Source organism: Podarcis liolepis (assembly GCF_965112155.1).
Source record: "Podarcis liolepis genome assembly, chromosome: 8".
In the NCBI taxonomy this organism is placed as follows: Eukaryota; Metazoa; Chordata; class Lepidosauria; order Squamata; family Lacertidae; genus Podarcis; species Podarcis liolepis.
In genome coordinates this window covers 86,527,794-86,555,104 of record NC_139560.1, presented here as the reverse complement: position 1 = coordinate 86,555,104, position 27,311 = coordinate 86,527,794, and the positions used below count along the sequence as shown (strand labels likewise).

Genomic DNA, 27,311 nt, shown 5'->3' with positions numbered 1-27,311 from the left:
GATAACAGCGTGAAACCTCGCCCGCTGAGCGCCTCCCAAGGGAGGAATCCTCGCCTGCCGACCTGCTCCCTGTCTCTCCTCCCCGCGCCGCCCAGCTGCCCGATCCGCCGCCTCCTCCCGGCCGGCCTGTCAGGCCGTTTCCCGCCCGCATTACTCCTAGCCCCCCCCCCGAGTCAAAGGGCGCATGCGCCGCTGGGCTCCGCACAGCGGAGGAATCCCGTTGACCTCCGACGCTGCCGGCGTCATAAAAGAGCTCCGTGCGGGTGATGCGGCCGGGGCAGCCGCTTGCCTGAAGGGGCGGGAGTCGGGGCGCGCACGCGCGCGGGGGGCGGGGGAAGGCCGAGGCCGCCGCCGCCGCCTTCGCAGGGGAGCGGGCGAACAGCGCCGCCAGAGGAGCGACGAGGCCGGCAGGGCTGCCAGGAAGGAGGACAGAGCGGCCGGCCTTGAACGCGGCCCCCTCGCGCGCCCCCGCCTGGCCCGCTTCCGCCGAACCGCCCTCCGCGCTCCCTCCGCGGCCGGAAAGTAGTCCCCCTCCTTCCTCCCTCCCTCCCTCCTCCCTCCTCGCGCGCCGCCCTCAACAGGCTCCGCCGCCGCGATGGCGCTGAAGAGAATCCACAAGGTAAGGCGCCAGCGCGGCCGGGAGGCGGCCCGGAAGACTCCGCTCCTCCCCGGGCCCGGCTTCCCTCCCGCCCTCGGCAGGGCCGCGCGAGGCTGGGCCGGGAGCCCCGGGCGGCCGTGAGGGGCTCCGCTGCCTCCGCTCGGCTGGGCCGGCCGGCCTCCCGCGCTCTCGGGGCAGCTTCCCGCCGCCTTCGGGCCGCGGCATCCAGGCCGGCCTCCGGGGAGGGGGCGCTCCGTTCCCAGCGCCGGCCGGGATCGGTGCCTTCGCTCGCCTCTCGAGCGAGCCTTTCTTTGTTCGGAGGCGCCCCGATCCTTCCCTCCTGCCTTTCCCCGAGCCTCTGCCGTCCTTGCGGCCTCCCCGGAGGCGACGCAGCGCCATCCATAGCTTGCCCTGCCTTCCTCCTCCGATGCAGTTTGGATGCTACTCTGGCAAAACAAACACCAGTCTGGTGGCCATCCCTGGGAGAGGCGCCTCGAAGCAGGATCCTGGCCCTTGAGGGGAACAAACGTGCGAGCCCCGCTTAGACTAGGATGTGCTAAAATCAGCCGCATGTGGCTACAGGTGTGTGCGCCCCCTCCTCCCAAGTAGCTCCCTGGGCTGCAGGTGTTCCGTAGAAATCCTGTACCACAGTAGGTAATGGAGGTGGGAACCAAAGCCTCATTTCTTCCCTTTCAAAATCCGTGGAGTGAGTTGCTCCGTTGAGTTTTATGTGGACGGCGAGAAAACGTCTGCCTGCAGTGAGCTGAGCCGGTGGCGGTGTCGCACACTGGCTTTGGCCGTCTTCATTCCCAGGGCCATGCTGCTCACTCCTCCTGCTACACCTATATCATCAGTCACTCCTTCTAGTGCCTATGTCTCAGGGGCTACAGAATTCTTTGCTTCACCTTCAGAAACGTGGCTTAAAGGTTCATTTTGTTTCTGGAAGGAACATTCAAGCTGCAGTTCAGGCTGCATTGAACTGGATTGGATTTACTGCCAAGTAAACATGAGTAGGACTTATGTTACTTTTTGGACCCTTATTGTTCAACTGGTTAACATTAGCCAGTATTCTATTTGGGAGTAAAACCAGTCAAAGACAAAGGTGAGGAAGTCAATATGAAAATCTCCCTCTTGTGCACATAGCTTTTAAAAAGACCTGAAACCTTTGTGGATAAATTTCTTTTCTCCAGGCCTACTGAAGTCATTATTCCTAAAAACATGGACATTATGTAAGGGCTCTTGTGTTTCAGTTGTTATTAGGGCTAAGGCATAGTTCTGACATTTCGTATTATTTGTTTGGTATCAGGAGATGCGAATAATACGGGAAACTTGCTAGTCTTGCCTGACAATATTGATCATGAGGTCAAACATTGCTGGCTGGTGGTACCTAATATCACGTGTATATGCACATGCACATATAAGGGAAGGGTTAGCTTCCAGCTAGTTCCTGCAGCAAGAGTATAGGTGGTGGCTTCATTTGCCTGCACTTAAAATCCTCCCATAGGAGATTCCTGGGGCTTTTTGGTTGCTATGGTTGACAGGTAATAGTCCCAGGTGATTTAGCAGTAGCATAAATTATGCTGTCTTTTATAGTAACATATGTGACTATGGTATAGACTTTGTAACAGTATGCCTTTTGCATCAAACAGTAACTTTAAGATTTATGAAAATGGAATTTGTCTGTTGTGTGTTGTCATGTTTTATATACAGTACAGTATATACTCTAAATGTTTTGAGTTGTTCAGTTACAGAATTCAAAAATGTTAGCAGTATATATGAGTGTTCAGCTTCTTGGTAAGGTGCCGTATGTATGCAGTGTTAGAAACACACAAGATCTATAAGCCAGGCGCCAAGTGGATCCTTAAATCAAGGTTACAGTCGCCAAAATGGAATTTCTAGTTGCCATTTTGGGGCAAGACTGCTTTAAATGATGCACTGACTGATTGATTCTCAGTTAAAGATCTGGCTAGTTCAGATGACAACCTTGAAGTTTGAGAACTTAAAAGAAGAAAAGTCACTTGATCCAGGGACAGTCCACATATATATTCTCCTGTTCCAACTTCTTTTTCTTAATGGAGAGTGCACCTGCTCAGGCTGCAACAGAAAAAGCATTTGGGTTCCAGAAATTCATTTCAATTGTACAGATAAAATATAACTGATAGAATTTGACAGGATGGGGTATTAGTGTGTGAAAACAGTCCAGCTCCAATGATCCCCAGATGGTGGAGATGTCAGGTGCCTGAAAAATTTCTCTCCCTGAAAAATTTCTGCAGGTGCCTATGCTTCTTTTTCTCTTTTATGAACTTTACTAATTCACTGTATTGGTAGAGGTGAAGAATCTCTTGCATATAAAGAGATTACAGTAGACAAGCTGCAATATCGGTCCTTTGGAAGTTTGCTGAATTCAGGTGGGGATGCAGGACATCATTTTTAATGTGCATTTAGGTTTTGTATAGTGCTTGGGGTTGGGTCATCATCGGGTGAATCAGTCTGACATTGGCTGCTGACTGATTCTTGACTGAGAAATTAAAAATGAGGCTGTAAGGATGTATATTAACTGTATTGTGAAAATTGCAAGGGTGGGATCTAAATTTAATAATTAAAATTAATAAAAATTAATATCCTCATGCACCAAAGGCACCTTGCTCACCACCTTTACAGTAACTGTGGACATGCACACTCATTTAGGAATCTGCACCTCTGTTTTGCAACTCTCTTTTGCCATCTCCCATCCCAGTTAAGCCCACATGGTTTGGTTTCTCCTGTTGGCCATGTGCTTCTAACTGCAGTCATCTCTGAACTGGGAGAGAGGTCAGAAGGAGACATGAATCATGCACATAAGTAGTCACTGTAGGGCCATGCCACTTAGTATTTGGCAGCCAACTAAGATTTGCCATTGTGTTTGACATGAAGCAGCAGCCAATAATGACAGAGTGTCTGTTGATACATACATTTCTGAATATGGACAACAACCGTTTTAGGCATGTCCAACTGACACGCAATCATGCATGTGTGCATTGCACCCACTCCAGAAGTGGCTAGAAAAGGGGGTAGGGTGGAGCAGGCTCACAACCTATTATTATTCAGTTTTAGTCACACATTCAAATTGTGACTGCAAAAAACCCACTAGATAAAGCTCAAAACTGGCAGATACATTTTCAGCATAAGAAAGTACACAAGCTTAACTGCTGACTTTCAATGTGTATGTGTGTGTGTTTTGATGTGCATTGTTTTTAAAAACCTGTTACTAAGGCTAAGAAAAGCCTAGATACCCATGAAGTTAACTGGCTGCAGAGCTGGCCTGTTTATGAGGCAGACTGAAGCGGTTGCTTTACACAGCAGAATCCAGGGGGTGCCTCTGCAGGCACTCCCCCCTCTGTCACCACCAGCAGAGAAGCAAAGAGAAGTAGCTGCCGCGGCGTCTGGATTCCAGCAAGATCTCACCAGAACCCTGCAAAATGGCGTGCAGGCCTCCAAAGTTCTTAACATGACCTTCCCGAGGCTTTGCTTGCCAGGATCTTGGTATGGTCATGCAAGGCCACTGTGCTATATCATAGGAACATCACAAGATCTTTCAGGAAACTGCAGCTGTGCAACCCTGGAAGGTGAAGCTTTGATGGGGGCAGCAAGGGGAAGGGCACATGTGCAGGGTAGCACCTTTCTGTTTTGCCTCAGATGGCAAAACGGGCTGGGTCAGCCCCAATTGGATGTTTTTGGGCCAGTTGTGTGTGCTCAGCCTAATCTATGTTGCAGGGCTGTTTTGAAAGTAAAATGGCTGGACAGAATGAACCATGAGTATGTAATGCATTTATTACATATACATGTAATAAAGTAAAAGCCATACATGAAATCCTGAGTTATTCTAGTCTTTCTCTTCACTCATTTTGCAAATCTCTCATATGTTTGCTTTCAAACTCCCTTCAAATATCATGATGGTGCAAAAATGCACGTGCATTCCATCAGATAGATACAGGTTCCAGCAAATTCAGTTGCCAAAGCCTCTGAAGACTGGTGGAGCAGCTTTCCTCCCAGGTTTGAAGGACTTTGAAGTGGGTGTAGGCTGTTGCTGAGATTGTTTGGCAGCTGTGTTGACAAAACCTCTGCAGAGCTTTGACCACATGAGGCTACTGGAAACGACTTCCTTTCTCTTGGATGGTGGAACTGGCAAGTGTTGTCACCATTGCCTGCAACATGGAGTGCCTTTAGACTCTGACACCCAGCAGTACAATCTTCCCAGCAAGGAAAGGGATGGTGGTCACAGCACTATTGTTTGGCTTTGCTAGCAAGAACTTCGAAAACTTTGGCTCTTAGAGATGTAGAAAACGAGTCTGAAAGTCACTGTCCCCTTAAAATACACCCAAGCAGGGCTGCTCCACCCTTTCCCACTCACTGCTTACATGCATTTAAAAGGTTAAATAGGTGATTATACATGCACGTGCCCTATCATCATCATTATATTTATTTATACTGTACCTTTTCCTCGGTCCGGACTCAAGGCAGCTTATAGATAAAATCAGGGACCACTAAAAACATAGCAGTTTACAGGCAGCAACCACTTTGCATGCGTCCAGTTGACACGTTGATCACACACATGCTCGTTAATGCTGACCTGGAAGTGGTCCGGAAATGGGATGGGCTTATGCATATTCCACTGATGCACAGGGGGGTCAGGAACAGAACCAAATGGTTGCCGCCTGTATCTGCCACTTGTCAGATTCATAAATATTTTATATCTGTTTTGGCAGTCAGATTCAAAGCATTGCCTAAGAAGCAGTTTTCAGACATCACCTTCCATATGAACTTTCAAAGCCTCCATGAACTGGGCCAAATTTCTCCTGCCCATCTTTTCCCATATTGAATACGAAAATATAATGTACAAGCAACCCCGATTTACATGTAAGTCTGATGTTTATGCCCTGCTAAGCCCCCTTTTCTGGCCACTTCTGGGTTGCAGCAATGCATGTGTGCCATGATCGCACGTGCATTGAACTAGCGTAAAATGGTTGTTGCCTGTAGCATATTCATAGAATCATAGAATTGTAGAGTTGGAAGGGACCCTGAGAGTCATCTAGTCCAACTGCCTGCAATGCAGGAATCTCAACTAAAGCAGCCATGACAGGTGGCCATTCAACCTCTGCTTAATAACCTCCCAGGAAGTAGAGTCCACAACCTCCCGAGGGTCTTACTGTCAGAAAGTTCTTACTGCTCTTACTGTCAGAAAGTTTTTCCTGATGTTTAGTCGGAATCTCGTTTCTAGAAGCCATTCTCATTTCTAGAAGCCATTGATTTGAGTCCTTACCCTCCAAAGCAGGAGACAACAAGCTTGTTCCCTTTGCCATGTGACAGCCCTTAAGATATTTCAATATGGTTATCGTATCTCCTTTCAATCTCGTCTTTTCCAGGCTAAACATACCCAGCTCCTTCAAGTGCTCCTCCAGACCCTTTATCATCTTGATTGCCCTCCTCTGCACACGTTCCAGCCTGACAACATCCTTCTTAAATTGTGGTGCCCAGAATTGGACACAGGCAGAATAGAGGGGTTCTGGACACGATACTTCTGTTGATGCTGCCTAGAATAACATTAGCTTTTTTGCTGCTGCATCACACTGTTGACTCATGTTAAGCTTGTGGTCTACCCCTAGATCCTTTTCGCATGTACTGCTAGTAAGCCAGGTTTCTGCTATCTTATATTTGTGCATCTGGTTATTCCTGCCTAAGAGCAGAACCTTACATTTGTCCCTGTTGACATTCATTTTGTGAGCTTGGGCCCAGTTCTCCCATCTGTTAAGATAATTTTGAATTCTGATTCTGTCTTCTGCAGCATTAGCCATCCCTACCAGTTTGGTGTCACCTGCAAATTTGATGAGCGTCCTCACAATTGCTTCATCCAAGTCGTTTATGAAGGCATTGAATGACAACAGGATCAGGACAGAATCCCACTACAGTGGTACCTCGGGTTAAGTATTTAATTCATTCCGGAGGTCTGTTCTTAACCTGCAACTGTTCTTAACCTGAAGCACCACTTTAGTGCTAATGGGGCCTCCAGCTGCCGACACACAATTTCTGTTCTCATCCTGAAGCGTATGTAACTTGAAGCGTCTGTAACCCGAGGTACCACTGTATTAGACTAGTGGAGTGTGAAGTTCAGTTGCTGGAGTTGCCAACCAACTTTCCTGCCCAGGAGATAGTTTAAAAAGAAGCTTCAACATAGTTTCTGAATGTTGAAGTTCCCTCTGTGTGTTTATGCCTTGCCTTGCTAACAAATGGTAAACAACCTTGCAAGATAGCTTTCTGGTTGAGTTACCAAGTAAATCGCATATTCTTAGCAATAATTCTTAGGTTAGATAGATGGGAGGTGAGGGCCAAAGCCTAGTTTATTTAATTTCAAAATGGCATGTTGTCAAATTCCATTGCTGCAGGAAAAAGTCTCTTTTTCCTACTGCGATTTGCAAGTGATACCAAATTCAGACAGCATACTATGGGACAAATCTGACAAGGAATTTGTTTGCTTTTGGCATCCTTTCTGGAGTGGGAAGACCATATTACCAAAGTGTAATAATTTTTCTTGGCAATTCAAGAGGACATTGATATGAATTCCTGTTGGTTGACAAAGTTCATCTAAAGCAGGCTTCCTCAAACTTGGCCCTCCAGATGTTTTGAGACTACAAATCCGATCATCCCTGACCACTGGTACTGCTAGCTAGGGGTCATGGGAGTTGTAGGCCAAAAACATCTGGAGGGCCAAGATTGAGGAAGCCTGATCTAGAGTAGTCATGTACTAACCTTAGCTTTAACAATTAATGCTGCTCTAATTTTTATGTAAACTCTTACCTGGAGTATATGGTGATACTTCTGTTTGTGCTTTAAATGATACTAGTTTTGTCATTAATTTGCAATAAATGCTTCTCTGAGAGCCAGTGTGGTCTCCGCTCCTCCACCTGCAGCTGCTGGGTGACCTTGGGCCAGTCACACTTCTCTGAAGTCTCTCAGCCCCACTCACCTCACAGAGTGTTTGTTGTGAGGGAGGAAGGGAAAGGAGATTGTTAGCCACTTCAGGTAGTGATAAAGCGGGATAGCAAATCCAGCCTTCTTCTCAGGAATGAGCAGTACAGAAGATAGTTTGTAAGCTAGCTGTCCATCTGAATTGTTTCCTTGTCATTACTGCTAATTGACAAGCCTTGGAAAAAGTTGTCTCAAACTGTAAGAGAGAAAAGTTTAAATAACAAGGAATACTTCTCATAAGATGCCCAGCCTGTTTGCATAAGTGTAGGTGTCAGAAATCCATTGCCTAAGGCAGTGCCTGTGTCTTCCCACTGCTGAAAAGGACACCCAGCAGCATGCTCTGTATTCAGATTTTCTCATTAGAACCCAGTGGATCAGCTGGTAAAGTAATGAGTGGCAAAGACCACAGACTCAAGCCTTAACTGAAATTAACCAATTGGTTTATTATTAGTCAAAATTGCATTTAAAGAAAAATACTTCCCCTATAAAATAATATTGGAAAAATGCATTGCAGTGTTGATGAAAGCAACTTAACTTGTCTTCCTCCTCCTTTGTTCCCCTGCACCCCTATCAGGTTTGGAAGTAAGAGGAGAGAGAGAAAATTATGTTGCTCTTGAGGAAGTTGTTCTGCATGCACAGTTGGCTAAAACTGTTAGACACAAATACAATCGTATTAGTTAACAGGCTTTTTGCTCCCTGTGAGAGTAATACAAAAGGTTTGCTCATTCAGTGCAATTGTGTATTTAATGGGCTTCTGTCTTGAGGGTTGTCCATTCAGAGTCCTAGTGTGAGTACTTGTACAGCTCTGTGGGTTGATAAAGACTGATCAGATATTGTGCTAATCCATAATCTGGGCTATACAAATGAGTTTAGAGGATGCTCCCTGATCCTCCATTACAACTCCATTCTTGTTTTATTGGTTAGTTTACATGGGTTTATTATTTTACTGGTTTGTTTATTGATAATTTATTTATTGTTCATTGTGATTGGTGTAAAATTAAACTCCTGTACTTTGCAGCCTCCATTGCATCCTTACTGTGCCGTCCGGCAGAGCTTTTCCGGGTAGTGTGGAGCCTTGCAGAACCAATGGTAGCTCGCTGTGACTTTTTTGCTAAGCATTTTGAGGATAAAATCACTTGTATCCATCGGGACCTTGACTCTACTGTTATAGTGGTTAAACATTGAGAGATGTCCAGAGCACTGTCTAATCCTGTTTTGTTAAATGAATTTCAGATGTTTCGGCTTGAGGATTTTGACAAGGTGCATGGATTGGTGTGAGTGACTACCTGCGCTCTGGACCCTTTCCCCTCTTGGCTGATAAAATCCAGCAGGGATGAGACTAGCTGCATGGGCTAGAGAGGTGGCCAGTGCTTCTTTACGAGAGGGGGTGGTTCCTGCTTGTTTGAAGGAGGCAGAGATAAGACTGCTTCATAAGAAGCCATTCCTAGATCCTGAGAACCTCAGTATTTACCAGCCATTTGCCAACCTTTCCTTTCTTGGGCTCGGTTCTTGAGCAGGCGGTCACTGACCAGATCCAGATGCTCTTGGAGGAGTCTGATTTTCTAGATCCATTTCAATTGTGGTTTCAGCCTGGCCTTGGCACAGAAACTACCTTGGTTGCCTTATATGATAATCTGTGTTTTGATATCACTGACCACTGTATCCTCCTGGAAGCTATCTAAGTTGAGGGTGGGGGGGCACTGCTCTGCAGTGGTTCCTGTCCTACTTGGATGGTCCTTTTCAGTTGTTGATGCTTGGGGACTGTTTTTCAGCATCATGAAGCCTTCAATATGGTGTCCCTCAGGGCTCAGTTATATACCCCATGTTGTTTAATATCTGTATGAAGCCTCTGAGTGGACCCATCCAGAATTTTGGCATGCATTGGCAGCAGTACAGTGGTACCTCTGGTTAAGAACTTAATTCATTCCGGAGGTCCGTTCTTAACCTGAAACTGTTCTTAACCTGAGGTACCACTTTAGCTAATGGGGCCTCCTGCTGCCGCCACACCACCGCTGTGCAATTTCTTGTTCTCATCCTGAAGCAAAGTTATTAACCTGAGGTACTACTTCTGGGTTAGTGGAATCTGTAAGTTGAAGCATTTGTAACCTGAAGCGTTTTTAACCCGAGGTACCACTGTATGCTGAAGACACAAAGCTCTGTTTTCACCTTTACATCTGCAGGTGTGGCAGTGGATGTGCTGGACCAGTGTCTTGGCTTGGTAATGAGCTGGATGAGAGCCAATAAACTGAAGCTCAGTCAGTATAAGACAGAGACAGTGATAGTGAGTGGTTCCCTGGATCAGTATTTCCCAACTGGGGGTCATATTCCCCCCCCCCAGATATTCCAAGGGGACCACAGGTGGAAAATGTGTAAATGGGCCACAGCACAAGGCTAGGGGGCTACAGAGGAAGTAAGAAGTGAAGAGAAGAGATAATTTTTAAAAATTTTAAAAATCCTGATTGGCTTGCTAACTGCTTGGCCAATCACAAGTGGGTAAGGGGGTGCTCCTTTTCCCCATGTGTGTTTCCTTGGAGTGTTTCCTTGTTTCTGGCAGGAGAGGGTGATTGCTGAGGCTCCCATTTTGTCCAGTAGAGCCCGCGATCCAAACCCCCAGGTCAGGTGAGTGCGGTGGTGGGGTAGCAGTGGGTAGGGCTGCTGGGCAAGGCACAGGATGCAATCCACCCAGCACCCAGCAGATCAGGCCCTTTGGATGTTGCTGAGGGGTCGTCTGGTGTTGCTGACTTGCATCTAGTAAATAACTGAGTGTCTACTCAGAAGAAAGCTGCACTAGCTTCAGTGGGCCTTACTCCCAGGTAGGCATGGCTATAGTGTTTTGTAGACAGGGCTCCTCCGGATAACAAAATCTTTTTGTACCAGGTCAGTGAGGACCACTTGCTTTTTAAAATTCTCCCATATATACAGAACCCTCTGTGCGCCTTTTGGACTGTATCTGTAGGTTTCCCTCTCTGTGTCAATTAACGTGGGTCAAATAAGTGTTGCTTACTTTTTGTAACACATGGGAGGTGGATCTCCCTCGGGAGGTTCTGGACTCTCCTTCCTTGGAGATTTCTAAGCAAAGGTGGGATGGCCACCTGTCATGGATGCTTTAGCTGAGTTTCCTACATTGCAAGGGAGTTGCACTAGAAAGAACCCTTGGGATCTCTTCCAGCTCCATGATTTCATGTTTTTTTCTGCTTCAACAATATTGCATTATGTTCCTATCATTTTATGTAATTATATAATGTATAAATTATAAAAATTATAAAGAAGCATGTTCTATATACAAACAAAACATTTAAATAGCTACCGTTCTACCAGTAGGATGGGGGGTATGGGTGTAGCCAGGACTTTTGTTGGGGGGGGCAGGCTTTTGTTAGGAGGGGGCAGAACCTCAGGTTTGTATTGATTATTACCGTATTTTTCTGTGTATAAGACAAGCTATTTTGACCCAAAAATGAGGTTCAAAATTGAGGCTTGTCTTATACACGGGTAGTGCTATTGGGGCTGTGCTCCGGCTAGAGCGGCCACGCGCTCTGCCCCAACGGGCTGCTGCAGGTAGCCGCTTCCCTGGAGATGGCACAACTGCTGGAGACCTGTAGCAGCCCGTCGGGGCAGAGCGCGTGGCCGCTCTAGCTGGAGCATAGCCGCAGAGGGGCTGCACCGGCTTCCCACAGCCGGCCGACGGATCCAGGCGAAGGGAGTCAGGCCCGGAGAGAGAGCGCAAAGCAGCCAGCCACCGCCTTCCCAGGCACTCTCCTCCTTAAAGAGACAGTGCCCCGCCTGTCCTGGGCAGGGCAAAGGAGCCTGCTTACAGCCGCTGTACCGTTCAGGCGTGTGCCTTCCTTCCAAACTTTTGCCTCTGCAGGGAGCACTTGCAAATCGCCGAGGGTCTCTGTCAGTGGACGCAGAGAACCAGTCAATGAATCTCTCCCCAACACAACCTTTTGGTTCCCCATGTCGTAGAAACCACCTATCATATCCCCGCCTGATCTCTGCCAGCGTGATTCATGGGTAGGATCAGGCAGCTGCAGCGCGAGCGGATGTGTGATATGTTCTGTCGGGTGAGTGATTTTCAGGATTGCCCCCCACCCCCCAAAAAAATTGATCGGCCAATGCCAAAAATCGCTTACCCGCCAGAATGAAGCGCGGGCCTGAGTTTTTAAGTGGCAAATGGCCGCTTGATTGGGGGGGGGGAGGGAATGCCAAAAATTGCTCACTTGAGCCCAAGATTGTCAGGGGCGGGAGCGGTTGTGTGCTGCGTTCTGGTGGGTGAGTGATTTTCGGCATTCCCCTCCCCCAATAATCCTCCCCAAAAGCTTAATCCCCCTATTTTCTAAATTTTGAGGCTTCCAAAATAGTATTTTTCCTTGTCTATGGAAAAATACGGCCCTTATTGGTGGCATCTGTCCCCCGCCCCCCTTGGCTACACCCATGGGAGACTACAGGAAGGAAAGAAGGTTGGGAGCTCCTAGAGAGCGTTCTCTGACACCGCTGGACTCTTCAGAACCCGAATCTTTTTAAATCTCAAAAAATAAAAGTAAAATCTTTGAGAGAAGAATCCAGGTGGATACTTCCGTTGTTTTCTTTGGCCTTCCTATTTAGACGCTTGAGGTAGGAACACTTCTTTGTGAGATTGTTTGCCTTTCTAATTAAAAGCTAAAGGTCGCATTTAAACTGGCAGAGAAAGAACCGTTAAACAAATGCTCAGTGTGCTTTACAAGTTGAATCTTTACAGGTTTACTCAGAAATACTGTTGAATGCTTGGCTGTGTGCTTCCAGTTAAGTATGCGTAGGAATCGGTATGAGATGGGGCAGTTGATATGGCAGTGTTTCATAATTAGAATACAAAAGAACTCTTCTATCCACCACCCTTTTACCCTCCAACTTATTGTTGAAATAACTTGTTATAGTATTATTAGGTGGAATTTACATGCATTGTTAGTTTGTTAAGTGCTATATCTTCTCAGGTTTTGGATTTTCTCTCTAGGTGACATTTCCTTAGTGGCATACGATTGTGATTGGCTTAGATTGTTTGTTATGGAAATGGTTAAGCAATCCATAATTGTGAGGGTCTTAAATGAAGGAGCTTAATGTCTAAAATCTGGTTTTCGTTATCTCTTCTCTGTTCTTGTAATAAAATTTCTTGGACAGAAGAATTAAACAAACGTACATAAAGCCCAGCTTCAGTATCAGTGTTGATGAATTTGTATGATATTGTTGTGGAACTGGACTTCATAGCTGCTTGCTAGAAGCTTCTGCTTAGTTACCAGGCCCAGCCGTAATTTGTAGACCCTTGACATATATATAGGGTGTAGATCTAGGTTTCTGTTCAATGTAGCTTTTATAATCAGACTGCAAATCTACTACTTCCTTAAATTTTAAATATGCCCACAAAATTCCATAGAAGAGTAATATATTCCCCAGAAATCTTTAATGGTTTAGTTGAAGCAGAGGCGCTGAGTTCCGCACAGCATTGGGGTGGCTCATCACATGTGCATGACATCACACATGCAACACGCTTGTTGGGAGCAGGTTGTGAGGCCCAGGGAGGGCTTCTGCCACCATGGGTAAACCCAACGTGGCCCTCCACTGCCATGGGGAGACGAAAGGGGGCCATCTGCAGCCGCAGGGAAGGATGCTCTCAGACATTATGACATATTGAAATATCATTATGTTTAGCTGGTGATATATTGCGATATTGAAAACCAGATATCACCCAGCCCTACGCACCCAGCCCTACATATAAATGCATCTTCCTGGAGTAAAATATAACAGAATAAACAAGACTTCAAACCAAGTGGTTTCAGCTTGTCTGAACCAGCATTGACTGGCTTTGCTTTGTGTGGACAAGCTGTGGCTTGTTGTACAGGGTTCAGTGGTGAGTTGAGACTCGGCCTTACCTCCGCTCTTGTGTTGATCAGTTTGTATTGTTATGCTCCAGTTTAGTGTTAGAAACTGAGATATGAAGGTTGGGAGCTAGATGGCACCTTAAACCTAGGTTATGGGTGCAACAACGGAATGTCTAGGCATGCTTTTTTAATATCAAGAATACAAAGCTGAAAATGAATGAACCACAGCTAAAATATTACGTTCAATTTTCACATGGTCTAGTCCTTCCCCTGCCCCCCCTAATGTTCTTAAAAGGGTCTCTTCTCCAGTCTTCAGAAAGTAGCTGGAAGTGGGGAGGCAGAAAAAGGTCCTCCTTTCCTTCCACTCTGCAATTTTAATCTGAAATCTTAGGCGCTCAGAAACTGCTTCTGCTAATGAAATTCCCTGTTGCAAAATGAGCCTAGAACAATGGGAGTTTCGAACACTCCTCCAGTTATTTTATTGTCATATTGATGAGAATACACAAGTTAACTATTTTACTAACTTTTTGGTGAATCTGACATGTACAAATATATTTCCACTTACGACTGAAAATGAAAAAAAGGGCATGTAAAATGTGATATATTGCTGTAATATTTTTAGTAAAATTGGTCACTAGCATCAGCATTTCTTGACCCATCTAGTTGGGATATACTTAAGGTAGGGTGAGCACTAGTTCTAACAAGGACTGAACCAAGGCCTGCAACTGGCCAAACTTGCATATCGGCAAATAGTATATTTTTAGGGCGGTTCACAAAAATGAAACGCCATGTGCAACAGTGTTTTCAGGCTTATTTAATGTGTAAGTTTATTTTTTTCAGAATTTTGTTTGATACAGATTTTGTTGTAATAATCATGAAATGAAGTACTAACAAGAATTCTTTCAAAGCATTAATTGTATCTTGCAACAGCAAGTTACCACTCTGCTTTGGAACACTTATTAAAAGGAAAGCCTGACTAGCTTTTCAGATACTGTTTAATTGAATAACTTTTTGAAGAAATGCCTGAAGTAACTGATATTATTCTTTGAAGTCTTGTTTATTCTGCTATACTTTACTCCAAGAAGACTCATTTATCCTAAATAGAACCCAATAAGCCCAACATGTATGCACAAAATATGTTTTTTAATGTGATCCCATTGAGGTACTAGGATGAAATTTTGCTGGAAGCTCTTAGAAATATGAAATAATTAATACAATTTGGGGTGAATTTTTAAATCATTTTTTAATTGCTTAAAAAAATAAATTATGTAGCTTAACTTTTAAATTTAAAATAAGTACATCATGTACCATATCATATTAAAGCCCATGAAGTTCTGAAGAGATTGGTGGGTTTTTTTTAGTTTCGAAATATCTCGATTCTGGGCTGAGGTTTTAAGGTTGTCAATTTTTTGAAATTTCAAACCCTCATAACTCAGAAACAGGATGAGATAAGAAATTTTTTTTAGATTTAAGCTTAGTTCTGATCATTCAACAAGTGTACAAAATTTTAAGAAAATTGGACGACATGAGGTAAAAGATTCATTAAAAATTGGACCAATTTATATGGAATGACCCAAAGGTTTTCCACAATGTATGTTACGAGTATTGATAATATCAGATTAAATTAAATATCTTTTTCATTATCACAAATGTAAAAGATCATTGGAAATATATTTGGAAGGAAAATCACATGAATTGTGTGTGTGACTCTTAATAATCTAAAGAAAAGTAAGTGAAATAGCCATCCATTATGTTGGAAGTGTACATTGCACATTAGTACACTTGAAGTTATGATGTAGTTAGCAAATGAGTCTTGGAGAAAATATGGGATAGGGAATCCAACTAATCTTCTTCTATTTTTCTTGCCTGAAGCTAGAATTCAGCATAAGGTGTTAATTCCATACATCAGTGGCCATGGCACCCTGGGGTGCCTTGAATGATGGCCGGGGTCCTGTGAGCAGCACTGGCCTCTGTCCCTCTTTCTTTCCTTCCCTCCCTTCCTCTGATGTCCTCTCGCGTTTCTGCTGGCTCTGCAGGCAAGGGCTGACCTAACTGGGCCCTGAGCCCCACTGGGGGGCCGCAGAAAGAATGTAGTTGGTCAAGGGAGCCGTGGACCCAAAAAGGTTGAAAACCTCTGCCATACATGATTGTGTGAAACATATATCTAATGCTGGAAACAAGATAAAACTAAATTAGAAGCAAAGGGTCTAGCAAGTTATAGAACTATGCCTCCTGAATGTTAACAACGTTCATTTGAAGCACTGAAAGAAAGTTGCTGTGCTTCACCAAAATCAGGTTGCTTCATATATTAGCATTTTGTTTTATAACAGAACTTAAATATAGGTATTAATGTTGATATTTTCTCAGTTTATCTGTAAGTTTTTAATGAGCATTTAATAATAATAAAAAAGCTATAGTAGAGTGCTGTTTGCTACGACTGTTGTGTGGAAATAAAATTACTGTATTTTGAGTCAATTGTGTGTTTGTTTTTAGGAATTGAATGATCTGGCACGTGATCCTCCAGCGCAGTGTTCAGCAGGGCCTGTTGGAGATGATAGTAAGTACCTATAATTGAGAAAAAGCCTTCAAAAGATCACTATCTCAGGCAGAGAGGAAAACTGACCTGCACATATACAATTGAGGTTATGTTTTTAAAATCTTTAATCAGGCATAGGCAATTTAGAATGAGAATTACATAATCTTAATCTTCTTTTAGGATATACAATTAAACAGTGACTAAATTGGTTAAACAAATTTCACACTGGAGACTACCTGCCCAAACTTCTCCAAAGGCAACATGCCCTTTATTTCAACTTAAAATAAATTGGTGGTGGTCTCACTCTTTTTAAAAGTAGCTTTTGTTTACTTGACCATATGATAGAATCTTTAATGTTTTTCTTGAACAAATTTTTGTTGTTAATTTCTTTATAACTTTTTGTTGAATTATTTATGCATTCAATAAACTAAGCTTTTAAATTTACTTGTAAGGCTGTCTCTCCAGTAAATTACTTAATGGAAAATAAATATGTGCTAAATGAAGCATTTAGTGACTAATTTGAACAAACTTTGATAGGTCTGTTACAAGAAGTAAGTTGTGTGTTGTGGTAAAGAGTCAACTCTTGCACCTTTCTAAGTAGTTATCTGTATTAAAATACTCAATACGAAAAATGCCTTTCTTCCAAATAGATTGGTGTGAAACATGAAGGGGTGAATAGAGCACACCTCTACTTCCCCTGAACACTTAACTTCATTTGAGGCCTTGACTGTTGTTGCAGGAGTCATTCTGTACATGGCATGTTTTGTTGGGTTTCCTGCATGTTGCCCATACCCTGCTTATGTCACGACATTTGACAAAGTTGAGCGTGTAAGCCAGACAGTAAGCTTGAAATACTGACTCCCTAGTTGAGCTAAGAGTGAAATATGGGTGACAGGGATCTACTTTTGCTGCACCATATTCAAGGCATTCTATTTGCACTGATCGCTGCAAGTAAGGTCATATCTCGTTTTCCTTCCTCTTCCAGTGTTCCATTGGCAGGCGACAATAATGGGACCAGTAAGTATCTTTCAAACCTGAAATAGCATTTATAAACTTAACTTTAAACTTTCTTCTAATAGTTTTTCTTTTCTTTTCAGAACGACAGTCCTTATCAGGGTGGGGTGTTCTTCTTGACGATTCACTTCCCAACAGATTATCCCTTTAAACCACCTAAGGTGGGTTTTTTGTTTACATCCTAACAGTGCTGGTGTAGTATCTGTTTTAGTAAATAAAAGCTATATGAAAGAATGTCCTTATCTTACAGGTTGCATTTACAACAAGAATTTACCATCCAAATATCAACAGTAATGGCAGTATTTGTCTTGATATTCTACGGTCACAGTGGTCTCCCGCATTAACTATTTCAAAAGGTAAGCATTGTGGCTCTGAGCCTAAATGAATGGTAAGTGATTTCTAATGTTAATGTAAAAGGTATTGCATATTTCCCAAGGTGATTTATGATGCATCTCTTTAAATGGCACACACCCTTACTGCCCAGTTTCTTGATTATACCTAATTAAGTATTTAAGGCTATGTATGGTGCATTTTACAAAAGCTTCCTCTGCCCAGCTAGGTTACTGAATTTGAGCTGGCTAGTCTGCCAATACTTAACAGTTAGGAGGACCCTGTTTCAAGCATGTACTATGGTTGAGAGGGCGAAGTAGCATCTTGACATGTGTGCAACATTCGCCAGAAGATGCCTGTAACACAGATGAAGGAGATACTTGCTGTTTTCTAAGCATAACAAAGGTCAGTGTGGAGTACTGAAGGGATATATAAAATAAGGGACAAAACAGCGTCTGGAAACTAGCAGTCAAGCAAAAGATATGACAACCAGAGGTGACGGTTTCTGGAAAATTTTGAATCTGAAAATTTTCTGATGCCCCAGGTAGATTGGGATCTGATTCGGCTTGTTTGATTTGTATTTAGTAAGCACAACACACACACACACACACACACACACACACACACACGTACGTGTGAAAATAGGTATTGTGTGGTGGTCATTAGCCTAAATGGTTCTAAAAGAGGTTATTATGTGAATTCATAGTGTAGCATCCTTACTAGCTAGTTACCAAAACTTGTCTCCATTTTGGTTTGTGTGTTTGTTTGTAATTAAGTGGTATATAAATTGTTGAAACGAAATAAACAAATAAACAATCATCTATAAGCAGCATACAGAAACTCAATACGGTTTTTGTGGTTTAGCACTGTTTCACATAAGCTGAGGTAGAACAGATAATTGTTATGTGAGCCTCCTTAGGGAGAGTATTCTACAACTTGAGGGCTATTATTGAAAACATGAAACTAGCTGCATAGTCAGAATATGCTTTTAGGTACATTGAGTAATGCATTGAGTAATGAGAGGGACATTGAGCATTCCCAGGCAGCTTTCCCCTTTTACCATGGCTGCTACATGCATCTGATACCTGGAGCCTTTGCCCCCCCCCACCCCTTTTCTGTTTTTCTTTCTTGATGAGCCTGTGCACACAAACTCCCAATTATCTTGTGGATACACCGCTGCCGTAAATAGCCCACCAAATTGCTGCAGCCAGTCGTCAGCAGGCCTTGCCGCAGCAACCAATCACACACCCAATCACCGCTGCCAATCTCCTGCTGCCTGGTCTTACCGTATATTCCACTGAGTGTGTTTGCAGCCTTTGTAGGCATGTGCTAGGCTTGGAACACTTCAGCTGAGTGGTGAGATACAAGTATGTCTTTAAATCTGCCATTGAAATCAGTTTAAATTAGATGGAGTTAAATTTGACATTCTATTCAGATTTCATCCAAACTAGTTTCCCCCCTCCCCAAAGGCTATCTGCTCTGCTAGCCTCCCCTTAGAACATGGTGCTGATAACACCAAGGTTGTATGTTTGATCCCCAGAAGGGACAGCTGCATATTCCTGCATTGCAGGAGAGTGGACTAGATCAGGCTTCCTCCACCTCAGCCTTCCAGTTGTTTTGAGATTACAATTCCCAGCATCCCTGACCACTGGTCCTGCTAGCTAGGGATCATGGGAGTTGTAGGCCAAAAACATCTGGAGGGCTGAGGTTCAAGAAGCCTGGACTAGATGATCCTATGGGTCCCTCCCAATTCTGATCTGTGATTCTGTTTGATAATCTGGTTCCCACTTCATGTAAGCAGCCCCTGACCTCATTTTGACCCTGTTTTGTCAGTCTCATTTTACATGTAAACTAATTGAATAAGTGACACATGATGTGTTCTGTTCAGCGCCTAACACTTGGTGTTAAGTATCTAGATCTTTGGAAGATGCTAGTTAAAAAGTATTTGGAAGAGGGTGAGGCAACAGCAGGTATGCTGCATAGTGGTGGCAAGGAAGATAGCCCTGTCAGTCAGAATTTTAAGTCCCTTTGTGAATAATTATTTCATTTTAACTAGTGGTACATGTGTGCTGTCACTCCATCCCCAGTAACTGTTCTGTACAGGCAGAGTGTTGTTTTAAGAGGGATCTGCCAAACCACACACACTGGCCACACACAAAGTTTAAAAGGTCAAAGATTGTTTAATTAGCTAAAGGCTTGGAAGAAGAAGAATGTTTTGCTTGGGACCTAAAGATATGCAGTGTGGGTGTCTAGGGAGAGTGTTCCCCAAATGGGGAGCCTCTGCAGAAAAGGCCTGTTCTTGTGTTGCCATCTTCTAGACCTCCTGTGGAGGAGACACATGAAGAAGGGCCTTGGAGGATGATCACAGGGTATGGGTTAGTTCGTATGGGGAGAGGTGCTGTCCTGAGCTGTTTAGGGCTTTATAGGTCAAAGCCAGCACTTTGAATTGGGCCAGGAAACTAATTGTCAGCCCGTGCGGTCAAGCCAGGATCGGTGTAATATGTTCAAAGCATCTTGGCTGCCAAATTCCTGCACAAGCTGAAGTTTCCAAACTTCAGAGGCAGCCCCACAGTGCAGTAATCTAACCTAGAGGTTGCTGAAGCATAGGTGACAGAAGCGTGGCTTTCCCTGTCAAGATAGCTGGGCCACCAGCCAAAGCTGATGGAAGGCACATAGCACCTCCGAGGCCACCTGAGTCTGAAGCAGCAGCCAAGGATCTAGAAGTTCCCCCAAGCTGTGTACCTGCTCCTTCAGATGGCATGTAGCCCCATCAAGAGCAGGCAACCTCCCATCCGTCTGGTCTACAGAACCCCAACCACTAAGAGTGTCTCATTCTGCATTCCACTTCTTGAGGAGTGATTTTTCTACTGCCTCTTTCAAGCAGGCAGGGAGCACCCTGACCTTGCAGGGAGGCATTAATCACACCCCTGGTCCAGCCAGCCTTCCTTCCTCTCCCTTCTAGTTTTTATCAGCTAAGAGGGGCAAGGGTCCAAACTGTGAGCAGTCAGCCTGACTGAGCCAAGCACTTTTTCCACATTCTTGAGCTGAAACTTACCAAGCTAGTGATGTGAGATGGGGAAACTATCCATAGAAGAAGCTTTCCATTTCCCCAAAAATATTGTTCCATAAAAAAAATAATAGAACCAACACCAACCCAACTGAGCAAAGCTGTTTTTAACCCCCCCTTGCCCCTTCTTGTTTTTTTAAACAAACCCTCTGTTCAAATCAAATATTTCTGATTGCTGGGGGGGAGGGACTTCAAATTATGATCAGTTTAGGGCAGCCTTCTCCACCTGGTAGTTTTCAACTGTGCCCCAGGCAGCATAGCTGGAGCTGATGGGAACAGCTGGAAAGGCTTGTTGCAGTTAATACAATTATCCAATATTACAGCAAATTGTTGTGTTTGAAGCCTTCTTGGTTTCATTGCCACATAAGATGCTGAGTGTTATTCCTTGGCTATAGTTTTTCCCATTGCAGTAAGTAGCTTTCAATGTATATGAATTCTGTACAAGTGAGTGCTGTTCCATGATGGACCTTGTTTTATCAGCCATAAATAGTACCAGAAGTGTCAAGTAAGTGTCAGCCTCGTAGAGGAAGTATCAATGTATTTGAAAGAAAATCCCAGGAAATCTGGGATTTTTAGCTTTATACACAAACTATGGAACATCTTAACCAGCAGGGACCATCATGTTTCTAGCTTTTGTTATTCTTTTTGTATTTTTAGTATAAAGGAGTCTTTGTTTTCCTTAAAAATAAAAAAAGTCCTTTAGGATTGCAGGTGAGGTAGGAAGGAACATACATCCCCAGTGCTTTAAATTGGACTCTTGTGCCCATTCTGTTCTCATGCTTCCCAGGTATTTAAACTCTGGCAATGTGGCTGCTGTTTCCCTACATTAGTCAGGAAAGGCATAGTTTCTAATTCTGCGACCAGCCCCAATGTGTAGAGTAGGGAAGATGTGTCAGATGGGAAGGTGATTGAACCCGTGTTTTTAAGCCATGTGGAAGGAGAGCAGTTTCAACCTCAGTGCTAGATTATAAAATTACAGAAAGGTGGGATGGAGGCTAAATGAAGAATAGAATGAACTTGCTTCTTACCTGTATTCAGCTGTACTTAAAAATTCTAATGTAGTGTGTTCTTCCCTCCAGTACTTTTGTCCATCTGTTCTCTGTTGTGTGATCCCAATCCAGATGATCCCTTAGTGCCTGAGATTGCACGGATCTACAAAACAGATAGAGAAAAGTGAGTATGGAAGGTTTTTTTATAGCTGAAAACCTGAGAATGGACAAACAGTTTGAAGACTTTGTCAACTAACTCTTTGACTAACTCTGTGCCATTGGCACTATTCTTTCTTTTTACAGGGTGTCATTTGCTTCTGTCAGCTGCCTTGTATTTTTATTTCCAGCTTTAAAGTATTTGATCTCAGTCAGTAATTAGGGTTATTTTTTTCAATTGGGCTGCTTAATCCAATAAAATTTCAGTTAGTGTCCTCTGCACCTTTATACATGACTGTTTTGCAGTTGCCTCTCTTCGTCCTTACAGCTTCTGCTTTTAGGCTACAGAGGGAGAAACAACTTAAACTTCTGCCACAAGACAACCTGATTCTGGTGGTGGTAGGTGAAAAAGAAAGCCATGAGTGGCTTCATGAGTAGCTGCAGGGATAATAATGGACAGATCTTGCTAATTGTAGTGAAAAATTCTTGAGGTTCAATTGATTCGTTTTCATTATATATTTTTCCAGTCAATTACGACTATGAATAGTTCAGCTTGAGGCAATTCTATTACAACATTGAACTAAAACTTCCTTTAACAGTGTAAAAAGCATTTAGTGAAGCTTGAGCACAATGAAAGTGCACACTCTGAAATGCAGCATCTTTCAACACCCGACATCAAGATAATTGTAAAAGTGACAAGTCAGAACTAAAAACAAGAACCTGGAATTGGTTCTTAACATTTGAGCATCTAAAAGTGCAAACTTGAATAACAGGTGATTGCTGCGTAAAATGTTTCTTAAATTCTTCCAGTTATAGTTGCTGATATTAAACTGAAAATCTACTGATTTGTTCAGATGGCAAGAGCAAGTGGAAACAAACATTCAAAATTTAGAAGATATTGCAAGACTGTTGCCCATGTTGTTGTTTTAATGGTTTTCATTAATGAACTGCAAGGCTTTCTGAAGTTTTTCTTGAATATTTTGTACCGCTTAAGAACTCAAACATTTCAAATGCCTTTTAAACTCTGTGTGGTATGTGTATGTGGCTACTGTTTTTGTTTGTTACTATGTATGGTATGTCTTTTTACATTGTAAACTCTCCTTTGATCCTCAGATAAAGGGCAGTATAGAATTATTATTATGATTATTATTAGTATTGCTAACTGTATTATTAACAGTACTCTGATTGCAATGTTATGGAGACTTTTAAAGTTACTTTGCCTAGTGCTTTAGCTTGATTGGGTGCTAGAAATAAATTATGGTTAATATGATCTTAGCAAAGGGCTTCTGCTTGGTGCAGTTTGCCCTTCAGTAACCATCCTCTTTTTATACATGCAGGTACAACAGAATAGCTCGAGAATGGACTCAGAAGTATGCGATGTAATTAAAGAAATTATTGGATAACCTCTACAAATAAAGATAGGGGAACTCTGAAAGAGAAAGTCCTTTTGATTTCCATTTGACTGCTTTCTATGAGCCCACGCCTCATCTTCCCCTGTGCACATGTTTACCTGATACAGCAGTGCTGCGTGTTGTACATACTTGGAACAATGAAATACTGTATTCCATACCAACATTGACTCCTAGCAAAGAAATGTGTGTGAAAAGCCAGTTCTTCAAAGTCTAGTTGTGAGCATAAAAGCATTCCTAAAATATTTAAATTGGGCATAAACCAAAGGTAGGGGGAGGGGGCAGAGAGTAAAAGGCTTTCAGTGATTGAAAAGGAGAATTTTGTTTAAGTGGAATCCTTTTAAACTCATAACAGTTATGAAAAACGTATGTGAAGAACTTGAAGCTGTTTCTGTATTTTTATTCTGAAGGACCTACTTAGGTAAATGTATGACCAACAAGATCAAACTGTACCCACATCCTGTGTTTAAAGGTCTAAGTTTAACTGGTCAGCATTTAAATGCATTGGAGCTATTAGTGCATCAAGTGACGTTGATTTTGTTTCAGCTCCTCTCCCCCTCCCCCCTTCCCTTCATAATTTTGGTTTGTATGTGTTTTCTCAGTTAACATAGCTAATAGCTCTTATTTTCTTAAGTTTTTAACTGCTTAGGTCTTTCTGGATGTAAGGGTAAAAATTCATTTGACAGACTTGTGTATATTTAAAGACCCAACTGCTCCTTTGGAGCTTGTACGTTCAAGAATGATTAATCTGTGTAATAAACTGATTACTACAGTCATTACATATAACTGTGTGAATAGGCTTAATTTTTTTATGGGCTAAGATTTAAAGTCTATAGTTCTTGTTTTTTAGGAAGTTGCATTTGAGAATAATCAGTCTTTAAGCTTCATCATAGAATAAGCAAGTCAGTGAGACAAACTTCAAGTAGGGTGTGAAAACACCAATGTCCATGATAAACTGGAATCTGGAAATCTGAATGCCTGTATGCCAGAGCTTGACTGTTAAGCCAGATAAGCAACTTGCTGATTGAACGACATTTCAGAAAGTTCTGTTTAGCATGGGACTAAACCTGTGCCTGTGTGCTGTAGCGAAGGGATTCCTTGTGTAATTTTTAAGAATGGGTGTAAAAAGGCAAGGTGGGATTTTTTTACAGAGGCATCAGCACAGACTAACACAACCATAGCTTTTAAAGACTGTTGCACTAAATCACTTGGAAATGTTCACTGTACATGAAATATCTTTGGATGGCATTCATTTGAAAAATAGTAAAAATGTAGTTTAAAGTTTACTTGTTAAACGAGTGTCTCTCTCTCCCCCCACCCCAACCTTAAATGTGAATAAGTATAATCTGCAGTGGAGAGGTGCTGGGCTCTATCTCATTCAGCCACAGTGCTCTTCCTTGTCTATTTTCAAATACCCTTGCACAGTTAAGGAATAAATGTCCACTACTTGTTATATATTTTTCCCATGGGTTCTCTCTTAATGTTCCTTGTTTGTGGATCTGACATTCTGTTAGAGGTTCCTACCTGTTCTTTGGAAAAAAATGTGTGTCGTTAAATTTTCAATTTCCAAGAACAAGTCAGGCAGTCTACAACTTTGTGATAATATTACATTTTTTATATCTTGCCTTTCAGACCCACCAGGGATTCTTTATACTTGTATAGCAAATATTTAAAGTTTACTTTTAAAATGCTTGGAGTTTCATAAAATTATCTCAATCCTCTCAGCAGCCCAGCTAGAGAATCCAGCATTATATCAAATTGCTGTTGAAGAAGGTTGCTTGATGAGGGACACCCAATGAGCTGATGGTTGGACTAAGACTCAAATAAGAGCTCTGGACTTGCAACTACCGTATTTTTTGCACCATAACACTCACTTTTTTCCTCCTAGAAAGTAAGGGGAAATGTCTGTGCGTGTTATGGAGGGAATGCCTACGGGTGGCATGCCTACGGATTTTCCTCCTCTAAAAACTACGTGCGTGTTATGGTCGGGTGCGTGTTATAGAGCGAAAAATACGGTAATTCTCTTCAGTCACAATACAACTAATGGCCTACTGAATCCTTCTGTGTACAGGTTTCTGGTCATAATGAGTAGCTGTAGATTTGGATAGTAGTATAACCTCGTCTGTGAGTAAGACAGAACAGTACCTAAACATTTCTCCACATGACTACTTATGTGCTATATGGGCAGAACTAATTTGTTTATGTTTTTCTGGCCTACTGGAGATTAGGTTGTGTGTTTATTCAGCCTACATTATTCTGGTTGAATTTTTATCCAAGCTGCTCTTCAGCTTCAGTGAGAACAGGAAACAACTTACAAATACTTAGCTTGAAAAGTAGAATGAATGGAAGGCTGAATGTGGTAAAAAGAAAAAGTGCTATGGTTGAGAGGCAAAGACAGTGCAACGACAAAGCCCTTCAGACTGCAGTTCAGAGTGACGGGGAACAAGGGGAGAGAAAGGGAGGGGTGGTGGAAGGCTTGGCTACTCAGGAGAATTGGTCTAAACAGGATTAAATATTTTACATAGAAACAACCAATCTATGTACACGGCACTTTTGAAACAAGGAGTAGCTGGGCCCCTTAAAAATCTAAAACAGATCAAAGGGACCTAACTGCAGAAGAAAGACTGAAATAGTGGGGAAACAATTACAGGCATACCTTGGTTGTCGAATGCCCTGGAACTCGTCCATTTTGGCTCCCGAACGCCACAAACCCGGAAGTGACTGTTCTGGTTTGCAAACTATTTTTGGAAGCCAACGCTCGGCGGGGCTTCCACAGCTTCTGATTGGCTGCAGGAGCTTCCAAGGTACAACTGTATTTGAGTTGCTCACTTAGGTATAGTTGCATAGGGTATATGGACAATGCTAATTAGCAATGCTAATATTTTCCTGTTACCAAGTTTCCGACTTGTGCCAGCCAACAGTGGTGAGTAGGGGCTGCAAATCGTAGAACGCTGGTAAGTGGCCCTGTGACTTGCAAGAGCCTGCTTGCTTTTGCAGCAGTATGCCATTCTTGCCCATAAAGTGCCACTAGCAACATTATTAATGGCACTTTATGCAAGTAAACTTGGATATGGAAAAGGTGGAGGAAGAGGAAATATGAACTAGGCTGTTGGCTCAGCTTGCAGATCTAGCATTTAGGAATGAGGAAAAATGGGTATATGAAGTGGGGGAGAAATACTGCCTTATGTGTGAACCTTTTGAATCTCTTCATCTTACTTATTTCCTGGATGGTAAACATACACTAAACCTTATTTTGATTTTTCCTGTGATCACTCTGGTTTCTAAGATTCCTGCACACACATTTCCAAGCATGTTTTTGCAGTCACAAAAGCTTTAGAGTTGTGCAAAAGACAACCAAATGCCACATGCTAAAGAAACCAAACTGCACATTTTCTGTGTTCCAGAATTTGACACAAATGCAACCTTCTGATCAGGTTTGTGGTGTAAAGTATTTAAAAACTAAGGTAAACTAAAGTTCAGCTCTTCTAGGAAACAGAACATGTTTATATACTACCAGGTATTTGATAGTTGCGCCTTAGTGTAGACTATTTCACACTCCGAAATGTTTTTAAAGGAATAAATTATTTGAACTCCCATGTATTTTTCTGCTCCATTTCACGAACAGTTAAGCAGCTAACCTCATAAAACACTCCTGGCAAAAAAGCAATACTCTGAAAAGTTCTGAAGCCTGAATTTATCCAGTGCACTTGCCAAAGCAGGCATTGTGTTTTGTTGCATTGCAGAGTTGCGATGTGGCAACCCTGCCACCACCAGCCTTTTTTGCTGCTCTTCTTGAGGGAATGGGGTGCCTGCAGGCAGGGCTTCCCTCGCCTTGCTCCCTTCATCAGACTCTGTTGCAATGAGCTTGGCCACCTGGCTGTAGCCAGTGTATCCTCTTCCCCGCCTTTTATCACCCCCTCTCCCTTCTCTAACGCTAATCTGATAGGGATGCAGACAGATTAGGCAGGTATTGTTCTCTGGTTCACCCTTACTAGTCCTGAAATGCAGCTACAGGTCAGCCTAGTTTTGGAATCAGGTCCCAACCAGGGCCAGCCCACCCATGTGGCAAGGTGAGGCGACTGCCTCAGGCCGCCTTCCCTGGCAGGGAGGGTGGGCACCATTTTGTGGTCAGTTCCGGTGCCAAAATGTCTTGGGCTGGCCCTGGTCCCAACTCTTAATTAAGAGGATGCAATGTGTGTTTTAATTGTGACATTAGGACATAGGTCCAGCGTAGCGGCCATTTCTGCTTTCAGAAAGGAGAAACATCATAATTCATACTGCCTCAAGAAAGAACTTGCATTGGCTTTGGTTCAAGATAGCCATAAAACTACACAGTCCCCATCCAATGTGTCTTTGCTATG

At 43.0% G+C, this 27,311-nt stretch overlaps 1 protein-coding gene across 2 annotated transcripts; it reads left to right on the top strand.

The window, feature by feature from the left end:
• The first annotated feature begins 1 nt into the window (after window position 1).
• On the top strand, window positions 2–24,236 carry UBE2D2 (ubiquitin conjugating enzyme E2 D2). Of its 2 annotated transcripts, none has more exons than XM_083519769.1 (7): window positions 2–619; window positions 15,943–16,006; window positions 16,971–17,002; window positions 17,083–17,160; window positions 17,250–17,355; window positions 21,476–21,569; window positions 22,879–24,236. In XM_083519769.1, the coding sequence occupies exons 1-7, from the start codon at window positions 596–598 to the stop codon at window positions 22,922–22,924; spliced, it is 444 nt and encodes a 147-aa protein (XP_083375895.1). In that variant the 5' UTR covers window positions 2–595; the 3' UTR covers window positions 22,925–24,236. The 2 variants fall into 2 exon arrangements, with proteins under 2 accessions (XP_083375895.1, XP_083375894.1); XM_083519768.1 differs by lacking the exon at window positions 2–619 and adding an exon at window positions 1,154–1,180.
• The last annotated feature ends 3,075 nt before the right edge of the window (window positions 24,237–27,311 follow it).

Coding starts and splice junctions, on each gene's coding strand:
- UBE2D2 (XM_083519769.1), top strand. CDS start 596: ATGGCGCTGAAGAGAATCCACAAG. Junction 17,161..17,249: donor ATCCCTTTAAACCACCTAAG/GTGGGTTTTTTG, acceptor CTTATCTTACAG/GTTGCATTTACAACAAGAAT. Junction 21,570..22,878: donor TACAAAACAGATAGAGAAAA/GTGAGTATGGAA, acceptor TTATACATGCAG/GTACAACAGAATAGCTCGAG.